Raw genomic sequence first — 14,472 nt, 5'->3', positions numbered from 1 at the left:
TGAGAATGACGATCTCTTTTAGGAAGGACTCATCGATCAGCGTTGACTTTCTAGACTCGATTCTGAGTGGGCTAAGAGGCGCACTTCGAGGGCTAATTTAATTCGGGAGAGTTTGAAGTTAAGAACCCCCGATCAAACTCTGAACTCCAGTTTCAATGCACGTCATTCTTGTCGTAACCTTATTGCGGCGAGTTCTAGATTCACATGAGTTTCGATGGGAACGACAAACAGTCTTACTTTCGAAGGCGAGTCGATTGTACCGAAGTAGGGCCGCCATCTTGGGTCCAACCCCAAGGTCAAGAGCAGAACTAAATTGGACCCCTCACGATAGTTAATACCGTAATAAATACGGTAAACGACATTTCTCCCCAAAGGCGAATGAGAAGCCAAAGAGTACTGATTCCTCCTGCAGGCGGCTTAGGATTCCGTCTACGGAGGTGTGCACCAAAGCTTTTGCCGGTGGCAGTGTAAAATCACGTGCCATACAGCTAATCACAGTTTACGCTCGACCCCAAGCTGGGCTACCATTGGTTTAAGGTCACGTGGTTACAACTCACTTGCGGCCAAAACTTTTTGTGCACGCCTCCGTACTGTGCCTAAGCTAAGCAGGTACCCTGGACCCTGTCGGCCTGCAGCGCCGTGGCGGAGTCGCAGCCTTGCAGGAAATGCGAGCTTCGAGAGCTGCCCCAGAGTTGAGTCTGTACAGTTTGAAATGATTTGTGTCCAACCTGCTGGGGCCGACATGCATAAGTATGCAGAGGAGATACTGGGACAATCTCCTAAATCCCGACCAGGGGCTCTATCCTCACTGTGCACTGTATAGTCGAAGTCCCGTACGACAGGGCAACATATGTACACGACCAAAGCCGCGTGAGTACGCTGAAGATGCAACAGTGCATCTGTGTCTGTAGTCCTCTTGTACGAGGCTGATCAACCCCGATCATATGTTTGCGAAAGCTCACTGCCCTGGATCTCGAATTCCTATATTGGGCTTCGTCTACGATAGCTCAGGCTGAACATTTGTCGATCGCCTTCCACGGTCATTGGTAGACGAACGTGACATTGCCAGCTGCTGTTATTTGTTTTGTTTCATCGATCGGGGGCCAAAGCGTGCTCAGAAGCAAAATTTGAGAATACGGTATCGGAGCTTGAGTAGGGCCCTACTCGTTCAGAAATCCTGGGCTGAGATCTAGAACTTCAATTGCATTTTGACTTCCGGAGGATTCGGATCTTTGCATGGTCCAAGAGCACCTCGAACGTTGAACTAGAACAAATGAGAAAGAAATAAATGGCAGCAGGACTATGTACTGCTCACCAAGGAAAACCGTCAGTTAGAGTAGCTCTCGAATCTAGCAAGCTTCTCATGCCTTCCTCACACATGTTTGCGCTGAGGACTGATTGCGCATCACGTCGGGTAGCAGAGGTATAATGCAGTCTCAGTCGCAGTGCAGCCTGTGCAGGTACCCCAAGGCTAGCTAGAGTGATCTTGCAGGACCAAGCGACTTTTAACAGCTTGCTGCCCGTGCGCGAATCATCCCCTCCAATCAACCCCATACTTACTATCTTGCAGGAAGTTGTCACAAGGGTCAGGACTCATATACATAGAATCCTTTGCGAAAGCACCCCTGGCACGCAGTCCGCTCACCTTTCTCGACGCGGTTCGTCGCAGTTTGTTTGTGTCCGGACGACCACCCTAGTGTTAAAGAATGTGGGTACCATTTACCGCTTGATAATCGTGACTATAGTTACACCGTCAGTTCTGAGAGTCCCAATGAATCTTCCATGGAGGAGCGACAAACCAATATCTTCATCAGCCAACTCGTGGGTGAGACCAACACGCTGGGGTTGATGTTTGACGGACTTTCCATAAACAACAGCTTGTTTGAACTGATCCTTAATTGTTCGATGAATGGAGTTACACTATATGCGAGTCAGCGAACCATGGATGCTAGAAAAATAAGGAGCAAGAGGGTCATACGAAGTCCTCGACGGTGCAGGCAGTTGACCTGAGCACAACAGGGGCGGTATAGTCAGGGGCCTTGCCCTTCGGCTTTGTGTAGACTCGTCGGAGGTTGAGCTTCTCCCACATCATTTCCAAAAGCTCGTCGATATTCCAGCCGTGCTCGGAGCTGATTGGGACAGCATTAGGAATTCGATATAAGAGATCCAGCTCCTCAATAGTGATGGCATCGATCTTGTTTAAAGCGTAAACAACTGGAATATATGCGCGACTTTTGGCTTCGAGGACATCAATGAGGTCATCAATTGTTGCATCGCATCGAATAGAGATATCTGCGGACGATATCTTGTATTCGCTCATGACGGCCTTGATCTCCTGTAGGTTTTGAATATCCTGTCAGTCACCGATATAGCACCCATAACTTGGGAAGACACCAACATCGTGATCGATATGCGTCAATGGCACAGTGTTCGTGATTGCAATGCCACCTTTGTCTTTCTTCTTGAAGACAATGTTGGGGGGTTGCTTGTTAATTCTGATACCAAATCCCTCCAATTCATTCTCAATCACTTTCTTGTCGACCAGTGGCTTATTGACATCGAGTACAATGAAGATAAGATGGCAAGTCTTGGACACAGCAATAACCTGTCGACCACGACCTTTACCATCCTTGGCACCTTGAATAATACCAGGCAGGTCTAGAATCTGGATCTTCGCGCCGTTGTACATAACCTGTCCGGGGACAGTCGTCAGGGTTGTGAACTCGTAGGCCGCGGCTATGGAAAGGTCCCGTTAGCAGCCGTCTGTAAGATTATGCGTTGTTTACACATACCTTCCGAATGTTGGCCGGTCAACTTGCTCATGAGAGTACTTTTTCCGACAGACGGGAATCCGATGAAACCACTTCCCTATGTCAGCATTTGTCACGACTGCAAAGGTCGATAAGCAAGAACGTACACACTAGCGACACCGGTACGAGCAACGTCGAAACCCGCTATGAATGATTATATTAGTCCAGCCCAATTCGACGACCAAGAGACTACTTACCACCGCCGCCACCGCCGCCACCTGACGGTGTCAAAAGTTCACGCTTGAGCTTAGCGAGTTTGGCCTTCAGCTGTCCTGTAGTCACTCCATTAGCTACCGGCTTCCCTCGATGAATATATCTGCCAACGATGTCATACCCAAGTGATACGAAGTATTCTTGTTCTTCTGCGTCCGCGCCATCTGAAGTAGGAGTCAATATGCGTTTGCGAAAGATAGATATTCGAAGCCGGAAGCTAACCTCATCCTCAACTTGCTTAATCTAAACGTCCGCGCCGCGGTTAGCTTTCTGCTTGCAAGAGGGTAATCGAGAACCTTGTGACCTTTTCCACTGTAGTCGACATTGTGACGGATTGGTACGAGATAACCTCCTCGTATAGGAAAAGAAATGACGTAGTAAGACAAATCGGATATAACCTCGCTCGCTAAGACGCCCGCTAAGAACAAGCTCTGGAGGAGGGGAAGATGATGGTGATGGCGGGGACGGATCAATCTTTAAATTTGTGGCCGCCACCTGATTAGTTGCCCGCTCTGGGCGGAGAGCACTTCTGCCTGAGGCCACAAGGCACAAACTCTTATCGCTTATCGTCGGGCGTGGCGAGATCAGTTGATGCACCTCGTTCCTTCTAAGGTCCTCTACTTCTACATCCAGGTTGTGGTTACGTACACTCGGCCGTGTTACTCGTCTGTTTCATCGTTCATGCAGCTCATATCTGAAATTTACCGACGTGTCCGCTCTCTTTCACCGTCCTCCCTCTCCCTCATCCCTTTCTCTCCTTCGACTATTCTTCCCTCCATCCGATAGTCCGACTCAATCTACAAACAATCGAAGAACCCTTGGTCATTGAGCCTGATAGAGCACAGCAGTGGAAGTGTCAATATGCCATACCTCAAATCCGGATCAACATCCTCCTCAGTCTCCGGGAACTCTTCCAGCAACGCCTTCGAAGAGCTCGTCCAAGACCTCAGTATAGCTCTCGGGCCCAGCTCCGGACTTGACTCTGACGATGTCGACCCTCTCGATATCCAGCGCTTGATGGAGCTTTATAACTCAAATGAAGAGGACTGGGCTCCTTTTGCTCTGGGGGATACCAACAAGACCTACACCCGGAACCTTATCGACGAAGGAAATGGAAAGAGTAACTTGGTGAGTGTCTCCTATTTCTTCACCGCCAATTGCTATCTATTCTACCTCCATTAAGCCCATATTGTGCTCGATGCAGCTCTTTTCACCGTCACTTTACATACGCATGACGCTGTTGCGCATAGATATCCGAGCGGGGAGATAACTGGGTGCATATTTACTTACGCCTGCTGATTATTTTTAGTTGATTCTAGTTTGGAGTCCGGGACGAGGAAGTGCTATTCACGACCATGCTAATGCGCACTGCGTAATGAAGGTATATCTAGTTCTTGTCTTTGCTTCGGGCTTCGTCGTTCTAGACTAATAACCCCATCTCATCTTGACCAGATCCTGAAAGGCACTCTTCAAGAAACTCTATATACATGGCCAGACCAGGATAAAGTGGAACATGGACAGTCATCGCCTCCTGAGGTTACGAAGGTGACCACATATGGCGAGAATCAAGTAACTTACATGTCCGACAAGGTTCGTTGAATGTCCCCATCGACCTTGAAACATTGGCTGACTTTTGAAGTTGGGCCTGCATAAGATTCATAACCCAAATCCGAACGAGATGGCCATATCCCTACACCGTATGTATTCCCGCAGTTTTCTAGATTCCAGCCCTCGATATTTCACACAGAGCCTTACCTGCCTAGTTTACACGCCACCGAACGCCGCAAACTACGGTTTCTCCGTGTTTGACGAAAAGTCCGGCAAGGCATGCCACATCAAACAGTCACATTTCTATTCTATTCGAGGGAAGCGGACGTAATCCCAGAAAATCCCAACGACCTCCTCGGTCCTCCTCCATGAGCTCATATTCCCCACCTCCCGCGATGTTCAACACTCCTCGCTCCTAGTAACGTTATAATCGTTCAACCCCCTACTCAGCCTAGGGCTTCTTGGATACCATGGCTAAGACCATTATTAGATACAGAACCTGGGCTTCTGTGGCATTTGGCGTCTATCTTAGTACTAACGATCATCATTAACACCGCCGAACAGGCTTTTGGTTCTTGCTCTTGGTTCTTCGTTTGCTTGTCTAGGATTACATAGCATTCTCTCTTATTATTATCATTGAATACCAAGATACATCCTAAAGGATAGAGTGATACGTGGCTTCAACCTAATCTCGCGCTGTTCATTGCCAAAAAAAAAGAAAAAAGAAAAGAAAAGAAAAAAGAAATACTGACTCAATGCTGATGCAGTCTGTGTCCACATGAAAACGATGCATAGTAGAAAGGCAACATGCCTTGTATGAAAAGAGGTAGTATAGTACATGGTTGATGCATGATGCAAACCTGATGCGCAAGCAAAATACAAGCAAAACAATTCTCATAAATGCAACGAGACTGAAACGCAAACACATGACGAGAAGCAGAAAACATAAGTTGAACGTGAACCAAGCAAATCCCATTAAGGACCAGTCATAATATATCCCATGATCGATCACCCATCTTTCACACGCTTCCCATCTTTCCCAGGAACCCTCCCAAGCCGCTCAACAAGCGACTCCGCATTCCCACCATCCAAGTCAAAAATATTATCTTGCCGGCGCCGCAGGTCTTCGAGCCGGACTGAAGGATTCTGTAAACTCCCAGTATAAGTACGTCGCTCGAAGGAGGTGCAAAAGTACATCAACCGTGAGACCCACCCATTCCTCCTGGCTCGGCACGCCTTTTGCGGCGGGAAGATCGGACGTTGTGTATTCGTCTGGACTGCCTAGGGCTGGGCCGCGCTGGATGGGCGCCGGGGTTACAGGAAGGCTGGGGCGTTCGACTTCGCTGGGGAAGTCAGTTATGCGGGTGCCGATGTTTATGCTCAGGTTTGTTTCGGGACCGTGGTTTGGGCCGCCTCTTGTGCTGGTGGTTGATTGTTGGGTTGGGGTTGTGGATGATGTGGGTTTCGCCTGGCCGGGTCCGCCTGAGAGAACTTGGACTCGGGCTTTGCGGGCTTGTTGAATTGACTGGATGTATTGCTGGATTTCGGGGACTTCATCCCATGCGTTGGAGCGAGAGTATGTGTCCCATGACTCGCTTGGTAAACTGGGTACGTCTGATGTCCAGGACGTTGGGCGGGAAAACTCAGATGTCTTCGAGTCCTCTTTGGTGGATGTAGGGGAGGCAATGGATAAGGGTTGTCGTTCCTCATTAGGGAAAACTCTAGTGGGTTTTGGTGCGTTCGTTTCCCATGGGAATAATTGAGTAAGTTTCTGCGGCTCTGGTTTTGTCACTGGGACCTGATAGTACATGTTTTTTGGTGCTTCTGGATAAGATGCTGGAGGCTGGAATAGCTGGTGATCGTCGGACATGGTATAGGTTTTTGTCTCTAATGCGATTCCTTCTGGCTTTGAATGTAATGGAGGCGGTTCCCTGAAGTAGGAGTTAGCAATTTCTTTAAGAAAAGTTAGCGAGAGAATCATCTCACCTAGAAGCATCCCATTCTGCTTTAGGTGCTTCGAATATAGGTTCTTCCTGGGGTGGCGGCTGGGGTGATGGTGCTCGTTGTGGCTCGATGGGCGCTTGTGGTTGATCCTGGGAATCGCTGTGGTGTGATGACTGAGTAACCTCTGGAGGTAAGATATGTTCTTGTACTGGGCGATGCGGTGCAGAATGATGGCTGTGTTCTCGGTGAGGATGTTGATGTATATAAGCCCTTACGTGCTCTTCTCCCCGGACATACTGCGGAACCACACTGATAATGGGCTCATGAGGGGTTTGCTCGCTATGATGCTCTTCATGATGATAGTGTGGCTGATCCGTAGGGGCACGTGCGCTACTCGTTTCCGGAGGATGGGACAATTGGGAAGATTCATGAGAGACGTCCTCTCGCGTTTGGCGTTCTAGCTGTGGGTTTGATGGAGGATATGGTTGAGAAGGTTCTTGAGATGGTTGTTGGTCAAACTGAAATACTGTTGATGGGATAGGAGTCGCCGGTTCGTAATGCTCCTGTCGCACAGTGTCTGAGGAAGATTGAGCGTGCGCGTCAGATGTAAAATCACCTTGATAATGAATTTGCGGCGGGATTTGTTCCTAGGGACGTAATCAGTTCAGTCCGACTCCAATGGCCATTAAGATTGAGGACAGTCAGCAGCTGCGTAACTCACAACGGTCATAGCTTGGTAATGCCGATCGTAGATAGTCCACCATCTCCCGAGTAGCTGATTATAAGGCGAATCCAAAGGTGCCACCTGTCTCGGCATATTCCAAGGCTTTTGAGATCCAATGAAATGTATCAGGCTGATCGTACTCTGAAAATGTTTGTATGCCGGGATATACTGATAATTCGCGCTGGGCGTACAGTTGTACGTAAAGCTGAGCCGATGCCAATCTCGGAAATGCATATTCAGTAAGCCCTGGTCGGCTCCATCAAAGCTGATACCTCTTTCCGCAAGAGCTTTCAGGGCAAAGTAATCTTGCATGTTTGGTCGCAGCACCATAACACCGCTGTTGAAGCAATCGGGCCAGCCGACATCTGGGACAGCGGCGAAGTCAGCATCCAGATCCAGAAGCTCATCCGGAGCCCTGACGGATACCACATCGGCGTCAATGTATACGATGCGCTTGAACTGGGTTTGTCGCCATAGCTCAACTTTCGTAAAAGTAGCAATCAGATCAGGACGTTCCATGAGCCACAAGTTCGCTGGCGTGTGATTCGTCATCCGGTACACAGGAATGAGCTCATCGTAGACAGTCTAAGCCAGCTGAGTTAGGGATGCCTGTGGATATGAACACTGCTTCATATCTACCAAGAACGAAAGCACGCACCTGAAGCTCATTTATCGTGGCGGGCTGCAATGTGTCAGGCGTGTATAGAGCGACCAACTTAGCCTTGGAGCCATTGTCGCGCAATGAGTGGGCAAGAACCACGGCGCCTAGGTACAAAGCAAGTGGGTTAGTATCAGAAATTGATGTTTGCTGGGTGACTGTTCGCTCTGTTCACTTACCAGGTAGGTAGTTATCGCTCAAAAGTAGCTGTATTCAGGTTAAACGATCTGCAATGGGCACGAGAGCTCAAGTTGGGGTACCTACAGTGCAATAGACTGCACCCTCCTGGTCGACCATCCCGAATGCGATTGAAGGCTGAAAATGACCCAAGAAGTCGATATACCAAAGCGAAAACAAAGATCAAAGAGAAAAGAAAGAAGATCCAAGTTCCTCGAGGCTGGACTCAAGTTGAAAGGAGAGAGCAGTAAAGCTGGGGATTGTGGAGAGCAGAAGGCCGTTTCCCCTCACGGGAAGCGCGTTATGACGGGAGCAACCCCGCCCGCCTTAGCAGGGTTGGTCACAAGAGACTCAGCTATGATGCGCTATGAGAATTGCTCTGCGTCATCTCCGTTGAGATTGTCAGGACTAGGGATACTCGATTCCGAGGTAAATGGGAGCAGTTGAGGAGATCATGGAAGGGGGTGGTTCGAGGCGGGAAGGGGAGAGACAAAGATGACACAGCCGGCTGGGATGACCTCCTGGGACTGCCTACCTAAAGCTTTGACCTCTGCATTCATATGCACCAGGACATATCAATCATCTAATCTTAATTTGCTGATATTAGTTTCGCCCGAAACATAGCGCTATCATAGAACGTTATCAAGGTGTTTGCCAGCATACCTAAGCACTTTGGGGGAACCGCAGTCTATCAAGCAATCGCCGCCTGAGTGACATGAAATCAAAACATTGAACAAGCAGAAACGCGAAATTTATGTTCCAAAACTGCAGAAAGAATAAAGATATGAACTAGAGGGGTAGCAATAAATGAGGTTGCACCATAATTGAACCGCTCATTTTCTAATCGTCACTGACGCTTTCGGATAACAAGCCTCAATAACCGCTCCAATATCCTCGCGCTCACCATTCACAGCCCATTCGACCGCTTTACCCAATGCTATCCCGCCCTCTCGCTCCAGCGGAGTCCAATGTGCGGTGTTTTGAAGCTCAATGACCTGACTCCCACGGCAGAGGTAATCCGAGACGCCGTCAAGGCATAGCTCCCGAACGAGCGCGTGGTCTGTCTTGCCCCAAATGATGGTCGTACTAGCCTTCAGCGCGCCCGCTGGCCCATCATCGAATATTCCTGCGCCGCTTCCAGTGCGTTGGCTTCCCTCTTGCGTAATGCCGTACAGGCTGGTTATTGTTTCAATAGACTTCTTCCAGCGAGCAAGGCCGGTGCCGTCACGGTAGTAGCTGGACATTTCGACGAAATTGGAGTTTGCTCGCCTAGTCACCGCGGAGTCGGCATATTTCTCGCCATCGACAGTCTGTGTCTTTCCCTCGTTGATTGAAGGGCCGATTGTGCCTGCCATGCACTCTGCAGCGTCAGTAACGGAGTAAGGCTGGTTGCCGTAGGACAGTCTGTGAATGGCCTTCAAAAACGATTGATTCCCTCCACTGCCGACGTATTCAACCAAGGTCGGAGGCAGTTGAAAGACGAAGATATATCCCGAACTCCGCATTTGACGAAGAATTGGCTTTAATGTTTTAGCCGCATTGAATAGCAGTGAATGCTGGCGGATTGGTGAACGCAGGAAGGACTTGAACATTTTCAACGAGGAGGACAGCCGTCGACTGATATTGGAGACAGCCAGAGGGATCTAAGAATCATATTTAGCCACTTATGATATGCCGCACCATTTCGTTGTCAATACTCACAAGTGGTCCGTTGGTCAGGATAAACCTATCAGCGAGCTGGGGAGCATCGGCTGCCAGTCGCAAAGAAAGCACACAGCCCCAGTCATGGCCGACAACAATGGTTCTCTGCTGGCTAATAGCAGTAGAGCTATCGATGCCATACTTTGTCCTCATGGCGATGATGAATTCGGTAAGGTTCTCGAGCACCGCGGTAGCTGAGTATCTGTCCAGACTTTCGGAACCTCCGTAGCCAGGCAGATCAACGGCAACTAGGGTAGCCGCACCCTGAAGTGATTCTGTGCTAAGAACATGGCGCCATATTACCCAACTGTCAGGGAATCCGTGAATGAAGACAACCAAGGGTTTGCTGGCGCTGGTGGCGGCATTAGGGTTATTGCAAACATAATGGAATTTGAATCCGTTTTTCAAAGTATGGAATTTGGTGAGAGAGAGTCGACCACTGTTTTGAGAGGTCCCATAGTCGATTGCGAGCTAATGGAGCGGATCGTCAGCTCCAGTCTCGAACATGATGTACATCAGAAAGGGGTGTACTTACCGAGCTGCAACTCTATAGTCTCTTTCTCGGTTGTTTCCTTGAAGAATGTACCAGCATACATCGCCCTCACTGCATAAACTATCATGGTGAATAGTCCATAGCTCAGAATGAAGGCCGTTTTCAGTGACCTTGCCAGCAAGGACGCCATGCTGGAGGTGTTGTGGGAACGTTGGAGAGAGATCTCGGAGGTGCCGAGGTCCTGACGTTGCTAAGCGGGAGGTGATGTTGTAAGCTCCGTAATTAGAGATGGCGACTTGATCAAGTGGACCAGGTGAGAAGGAAGAATTCTCAAAAGTTGCGAGAGACGTAAAAGAGGGCACGCAACGGACTATAAGTATATATGGGGCACTCACGTGAAACGTCATGTTTAGAGTGGATCCTTAAGCGATTGATTATCAATAGGGGCAGTAGATATAAGACCCCACCACCACGACGCTTCTCAACGTCATCCTATAGGCTGAGAAGCGGCTTTTGACAAAGGTCGTCGAATGAGAAGCATGATAACTGACAGATATTCTGCAGAAGGAGATTTGTACCTAGTACAAGAAAGGAACCTCCAGCCCGGGCACATATACATATGTTACTTACCTCTCTTTTGCCGTGATGCCATGGCACACCAGCGTGTATCCAGTTGACTCAGGGCTCGAAATCTATTTACGTAGGTATCACCGAAAGGAAGCGCAAGCTGAACAGGTTTTGAGTAGGACATAATGGCATCATTCGTATAAAAGTGGTGCAACCGTCAAGGTGCTGGATATATAGACAAGGATGGTATAGTGCAGAAAATATGTCACGTATAGAACCCCAGGTTCTCTCTATTGTCATCAACCAAACGCCCATACCTGTATGCGATTGTCAGAGCTTGTACGTTTCTGTACATAATAAGAATGGATACTCACTCCAGTAAAAGTCTAAAGAACCAAACCTCCATATCTGCATTGCGTAGAGACCTCTGTGCCCAATCCTTTCCTTTCTGGGCTAGGCGAGGCGCTGCCATCTTGCCCTCTTCTTCCGACGTGAAGAAGCGCATTGTCTCAACAAATTCCTCTCCCTTCAGGCTCAATGGAACGTAATGAACCCAAGGCTTGAGCTTTTCATCGTGCCATTCGCGAAATAGCGCAACCTTGCAGACCAGGCTGTTGCTTTCGAGGAACGCATGGTACCGGCCGCTGAAGGCATTTCCGTCAATATCGACCAGATATCTGTAAGCCCAAGCGTCTTGCTGATCCGCGGGCTCGGTGACTTTGAAAAATTCGGTCTGAGCGGCACAGTCATTTCGATCACATTGCCCGATCATGGTGAACTGAACGTCAAATAGATCATGATAGTTGTTGCGGTCAACCTCTTTAGATACCCATTGCTTGTCGTCCGATTGGGCGAGTATTTTTGCACTATTAAGAGCATTGACGTTGCTAACCATTGATTGGCGATGGTGCCGTCGCCAGCCTCCACCTTTGGAGAATCCACCGGTTGTCGACCCTCTCCAGTATAGCTTATCCGCCTTTTCCTCCCAGGCAAAATCCTTCTCTCTGACATAGGGTACCTTGTTCGCCCAATACCACGGGCTCGGATATAGAATGTCTTGGAACGTAGAAACTTTGCTCTGAGAGAAAACTGGAAAGAGGTCATGAACAACCGCGAACACATTCGGTCGGTCAAAGAACCCATATGTATTCCGTAGGGAAGGGGCACTGCACACATCGGAGAAAGCCGTTGTGTTGTAGATGAAGCCCAGCTCTCCGTGCGCATACCCGGCAGTGTCATCCGGCGGGTTCTCATCGAGGGAGCGAACGGGACTATCGACGGGACAAGATATCCTCGAGCTAGTCCACGCAGGCTGATGTGAGATTTTGTTGAAACGAGTTGTTCGCACTTCGTCAAGGCGATCACCCTTGTTCAGGTCGTCAGGTCGAGCAGACCATGCATTGACCACCGATTGTGACCGGAGAGAATCCGGAATGGCGCTTTCCTTCGCTTTGGCCACCAACCTCTCAAGATCCTCGCTGGGTACGATGACTCGCGGTTCATCGTGGGCGTTAAATACCAGGTCCATGTCCGGCAGATACTGAATGAAGTCCTTAAGCATGCCCAGTGTTGCTTCGTGCTGCCACTCATGTTCCTCGTCGAGCCCTTCAGCCATTGTTACCTTTCCATCCCTGATGAGAACCCCAAACATGCCATTATCGTACCCCAGAGCCTCCCGAGCGCGTGCGCGAACGGTTTGGGGCGTGAGAGCCCAGAATGGCAGCAAGGTGTGGTAGATAGTGTCATATTCGTCGATCAGCTCAACGCCCTTTGACTGAGCGAACTTGAACCATTTGTCAAAATGCGGCGGAGGGTGCATGTTGTATCGTCGGCGGTACTCGTTCACGGCATCGTTCAGCGTCCTGGATTGGCGCTCCAATAGCTGGTTGAATTGTTGCTCTGCGTCTTGAACGAGAGCGGTTATCGGGTGGACGTCGCTCGGATATTTATCAATGGGATCGGTCGAGGATACGATGTCAATCGGTTGTTGTGAGGGTGATGGACGGGTAGAGGGCGCGAGAGGAGCGACATTCTTCTGATCGCCCAAGGAGGAGCCGGGCCTTTCTAGGAAGATAAGCGAGAGACACACGAGAAACCCCGTCAACAGTAGGGGTAAAAGCCGGTGAGATCGCGCGGCCATAGGGAACTAAGAAAGCTATGTCATAGTCTCTGTCTCTGAAAACAAAGTGCTCATGTATGAGGGAATATTGGTGGTGAGGCTCGAGAGCTGAGACGCAGAACAATCGGTTGCCAGGCCAAACATCAACAATCAACAGTTCCCCACGTGTGATGTAATTTCTTAGCACTAAGCGCTCAGCACTCAATATCAGCCAATAATTTCTCTTTTATTTGGAGACTTTGGATTTAGCATTGCCCAAGTTTATCTATGATTGAGTTCTAAAGTTCGAAGCGGTGGATCGATAGCCTTCTGAATGCCATAGTCTAGAACCATGGTTCTCAACTGGAATGCTGTCTTAGTCCCATATACACCGGCCGATAAACCCATGTTTGCGCAATAATCTATTTTGCTGTCGCATAGCAACATCCAAGATTTACAACGAAAGCCACCAAAGACTGAAGCACGAACGCCCGAGCCTGAGCAACGTGGAAATACGCCGCAAGGCAAAGGACACCCACAAGCAACAGATGCACAGCATAGAAAGCACGCCGCCTATCTTGGACAGAGCCCTTCCACATCCCGCCTGCTGTGCCCTTCGGTCGTGCAAAAACCAGGATCGCGATAGCAGCGGCCACTGCAGAAATGCCTAATTGAACATCCAGGTCAAGAATGCGCTTTGCGAACAAGGAGCTGAACTCGGGATGGCTTGACTGCAGGAAAAATAGACTATACAGGATCGCGTGCCCGACAAGTAACGGGGAGATGACCACACGGGCGAAAAGACGATGGTAAGCCGTCAATTCTGGTTGCGGGATAGTTGTCAGGACCGAAAACAGGGATGATGCTCTTGGGGTCGATGTCACATAGAATGCCGGTGATATGGCGACCTGTAAAGGCACCTGAGATAGGCCAACATGGCCTAGCGCCTTGGTAAGATGCAAGTAGTCTGGTCACGGCTATGGTTAGCGCTGAGAATGGACTCATCAAGCAGGAATTCGCTCACCATCACCAGTGTCCCAAATGGACAGACTAAGCAGCCCAGTGAGCCATATTAGACAGGCCAGATATTGTCTTCGAGTCTCAAACCATCCGTTAAACAGCGGAGCGTCGAGCCACGATTTCTGCCGAGAGCGTACGGCAAGCTTCCTTTGTTGCTGATTTGAAGAAAAGAAAGCAATAAAGAATCGGTAGAGAACAATTGCAAAGAGAATTGACAGCTGGGCGTAATATCCTCTGAGAGTGAGAAGCTCACGACGGTGTTGCTTCTCCGCATCCGAGACGGACACAAAATGCCACGGCCAGGCAAGAGACATGTGGCCGAAAAGAAGTCTCCAACCAGAAAAAGCTTCTTGTATCTCGGCGTAAAGTCGAAGATTTACTCAACCAGTGGACTTCATCATCAAGTTGGCACGATGTAATTAATAATCAGGTTACAGGTCAGGTGGCACCGTTCTAGGGGTGAGACGCCGCGCTAGCCGATCACCTGACTAATATTACGGCTTCCGACGCTAATTGTAC

At 49.3% G+C, this 14,472-nt stretch overlaps 4 protein-coding genes across 4 annotated transcripts; 1 reads left to right on the top strand and 3 right to left on the bottom strand.

Moving 5' to 3' along the window:
- Positions 1-1,315: 1,315 nt before the first annotated feature.
- On the bottom strand, positions 1,316-3,554 carry BDV17DRAFT_265030 (GTP-binding protein RBG1). The gene is made up of 9 exons (XM_073758124.1): positions 3,328-3,554; positions 3,246-3,266; positions 3,145-3,187; positions 3,008-3,082; positions 2,918-2,954; positions 2,793-2,863; positions 2,399-2,736; positions 1,979-2,335; positions 1,316-1,920 (listed from the first exon to the last, which is right to left on the bottom strand). The coding sequence occupies exons 1-9, from the start codon at positions 3,346-3,348 to the stop codon at positions 1,720-1,722; spliced, it is 1,164 nt and encodes a 387-aa protein (XP_073614785.1). The 5' UTR covers positions 3,349-3,554; the 3' UTR covers positions 1,316-1,719.
- Positions 3,555-3,645: 91 nt separating this feature from the next.
- BDV17DRAFT_265027 (putative cysteine dioxygenase Cdo1) lies at positions 3,646-5,242 on the top strand. The gene is made up of 5 exons (XM_073758123.1): positions 3,646-4,151; positions 4,333-4,404; positions 4,476-4,613; positions 4,663-4,720; positions 4,787-5,242. The coding sequence occupies exons 1-5, from the start codon at positions 3,885-3,887 to the stop codon at positions 4,900-4,902; spliced, it is 651 nt and encodes a 216-aa protein (XP_073614784.1). The 5' UTR covers positions 3,646-3,884; the 3' UTR covers positions 4,903-5,242.
- Positions 5,243-5,673: 431 nt separating this feature from the next.
- BDV17DRAFT_282196 (uncharacterized protein) lies at positions 5,674-12,975 on the bottom strand (the record flags this gene model as incomplete). The annotated part of the gene is made up of 8 exons (XM_073760164.1): positions 5,674-6,502; positions 6,558-7,078; positions 7,237-7,824; positions 8,956-9,717; positions 9,776-10,127; positions 10,213-10,246; positions 11,313-11,400; positions 11,434-12,975. 8 exons carry the CDS (start codon positions 12,973-12,975, stop codon positions 5,674-5,676), a joined length of 4,716 nt encoding a protein of 1,571 aa, XP_073614783.1.
- A 163-nt stretch (positions 12,976-13,138) lies between these two features.
- Positions 13,139-14,363, bottom strand: BDV17DRAFT_265011 (putative metalloreductase Fre8). Its single transcript, XM_073758122.1, has 2 exons — positions 13,958-14,363; positions 13,139-13,900 (listed from the first exon to the last, which is right to left on the bottom strand). The coding sequence occupies exons 1-2, from the start codon at positions 14,265-14,267 to the stop codon at positions 13,356-13,358; spliced, it is 855 nt and encodes a 284-aa protein (XP_073614782.1). The 5' UTR covers positions 14,268-14,363; the 3' UTR covers positions 13,139-13,355.
- Positions 14,364-14,472: the final 109 nt, after the last annotated feature.

The sequence above is a fragment of the Aspergillus undulatus genome (genome assembly GCF_047715775.1).
Source record: "Aspergillus undulatus strain CBS 261.88 unplaced genomic scaffold BDV17scaffold_29, whole genome shotgun sequence".
Taxonomy (NCBI): Eukaryota; Fungi; Ascomycota; class Eurotiomycetes; order Eurotiales; family Aspergillaceae; genus Aspergillus; species Aspergillus undulatus.
Note: the sequence above shows the minus strand (reverse complement) of the source record. Positions and strands in the feature narration are given on the sequence as shown.

Bases quoted from the DNA above. Each gene is read 5' to 3' on its own strand.
- BDV17DRAFT_265030 (XM_073758124.1), bottom strand. From the start codon at position 3,348: ATGTCGACTACAGTGGAAAAG. The intron at 2,336-2,398 runs GTTGGTGTCTTC...CAAAACCTACAG, and splicing joins TGACGCATATCGATCACGAT to GAGATCAAGGCCGTCATGAG. The intron at 1,921-1,978 runs GTATGACCCTCT...ACTCGCATATAG, and splicing joins CCTGCACCGTCGAGGACTTC to TGTAACTCCATTCATCGAAC.
- BDV17DRAFT_265027 (XM_073758123.1), top strand. From the start codon at position 3,885: ATGCCATACCTCAAATCCGGATCAACATCCTCCTCAGTCTCCGGGAAC. The intron at 4,152-4,332 runs GTGAGTGTCTCC...GATTATTTTTAG, and splicing joins GAAATGGAAAGAGTAACTTG to TTGATTCTAGTTTGGAGTCC. The intron at 4,405-4,475 runs GTATATCTAGTT...CATCTTGACCAG, and splicing joins ATGCGCACTGCGTAATGAAG to ATCCTGAAAGGCACTCTTCA.
- BDV17DRAFT_265011 (XM_073758122.1), bottom strand. From the start codon at position 14,267: ATGTCTCTTGCCTGGCCGTGGCATTTTGTGTCCGTCTCGGATGCGGAG. The intron at 13,901-13,957 runs GTGAGCGAATTC...AGCCGTGACCAG, and splicing joins CATTTGGGACACTGGTGATG to ACTACTTGCATCTTACCAAG.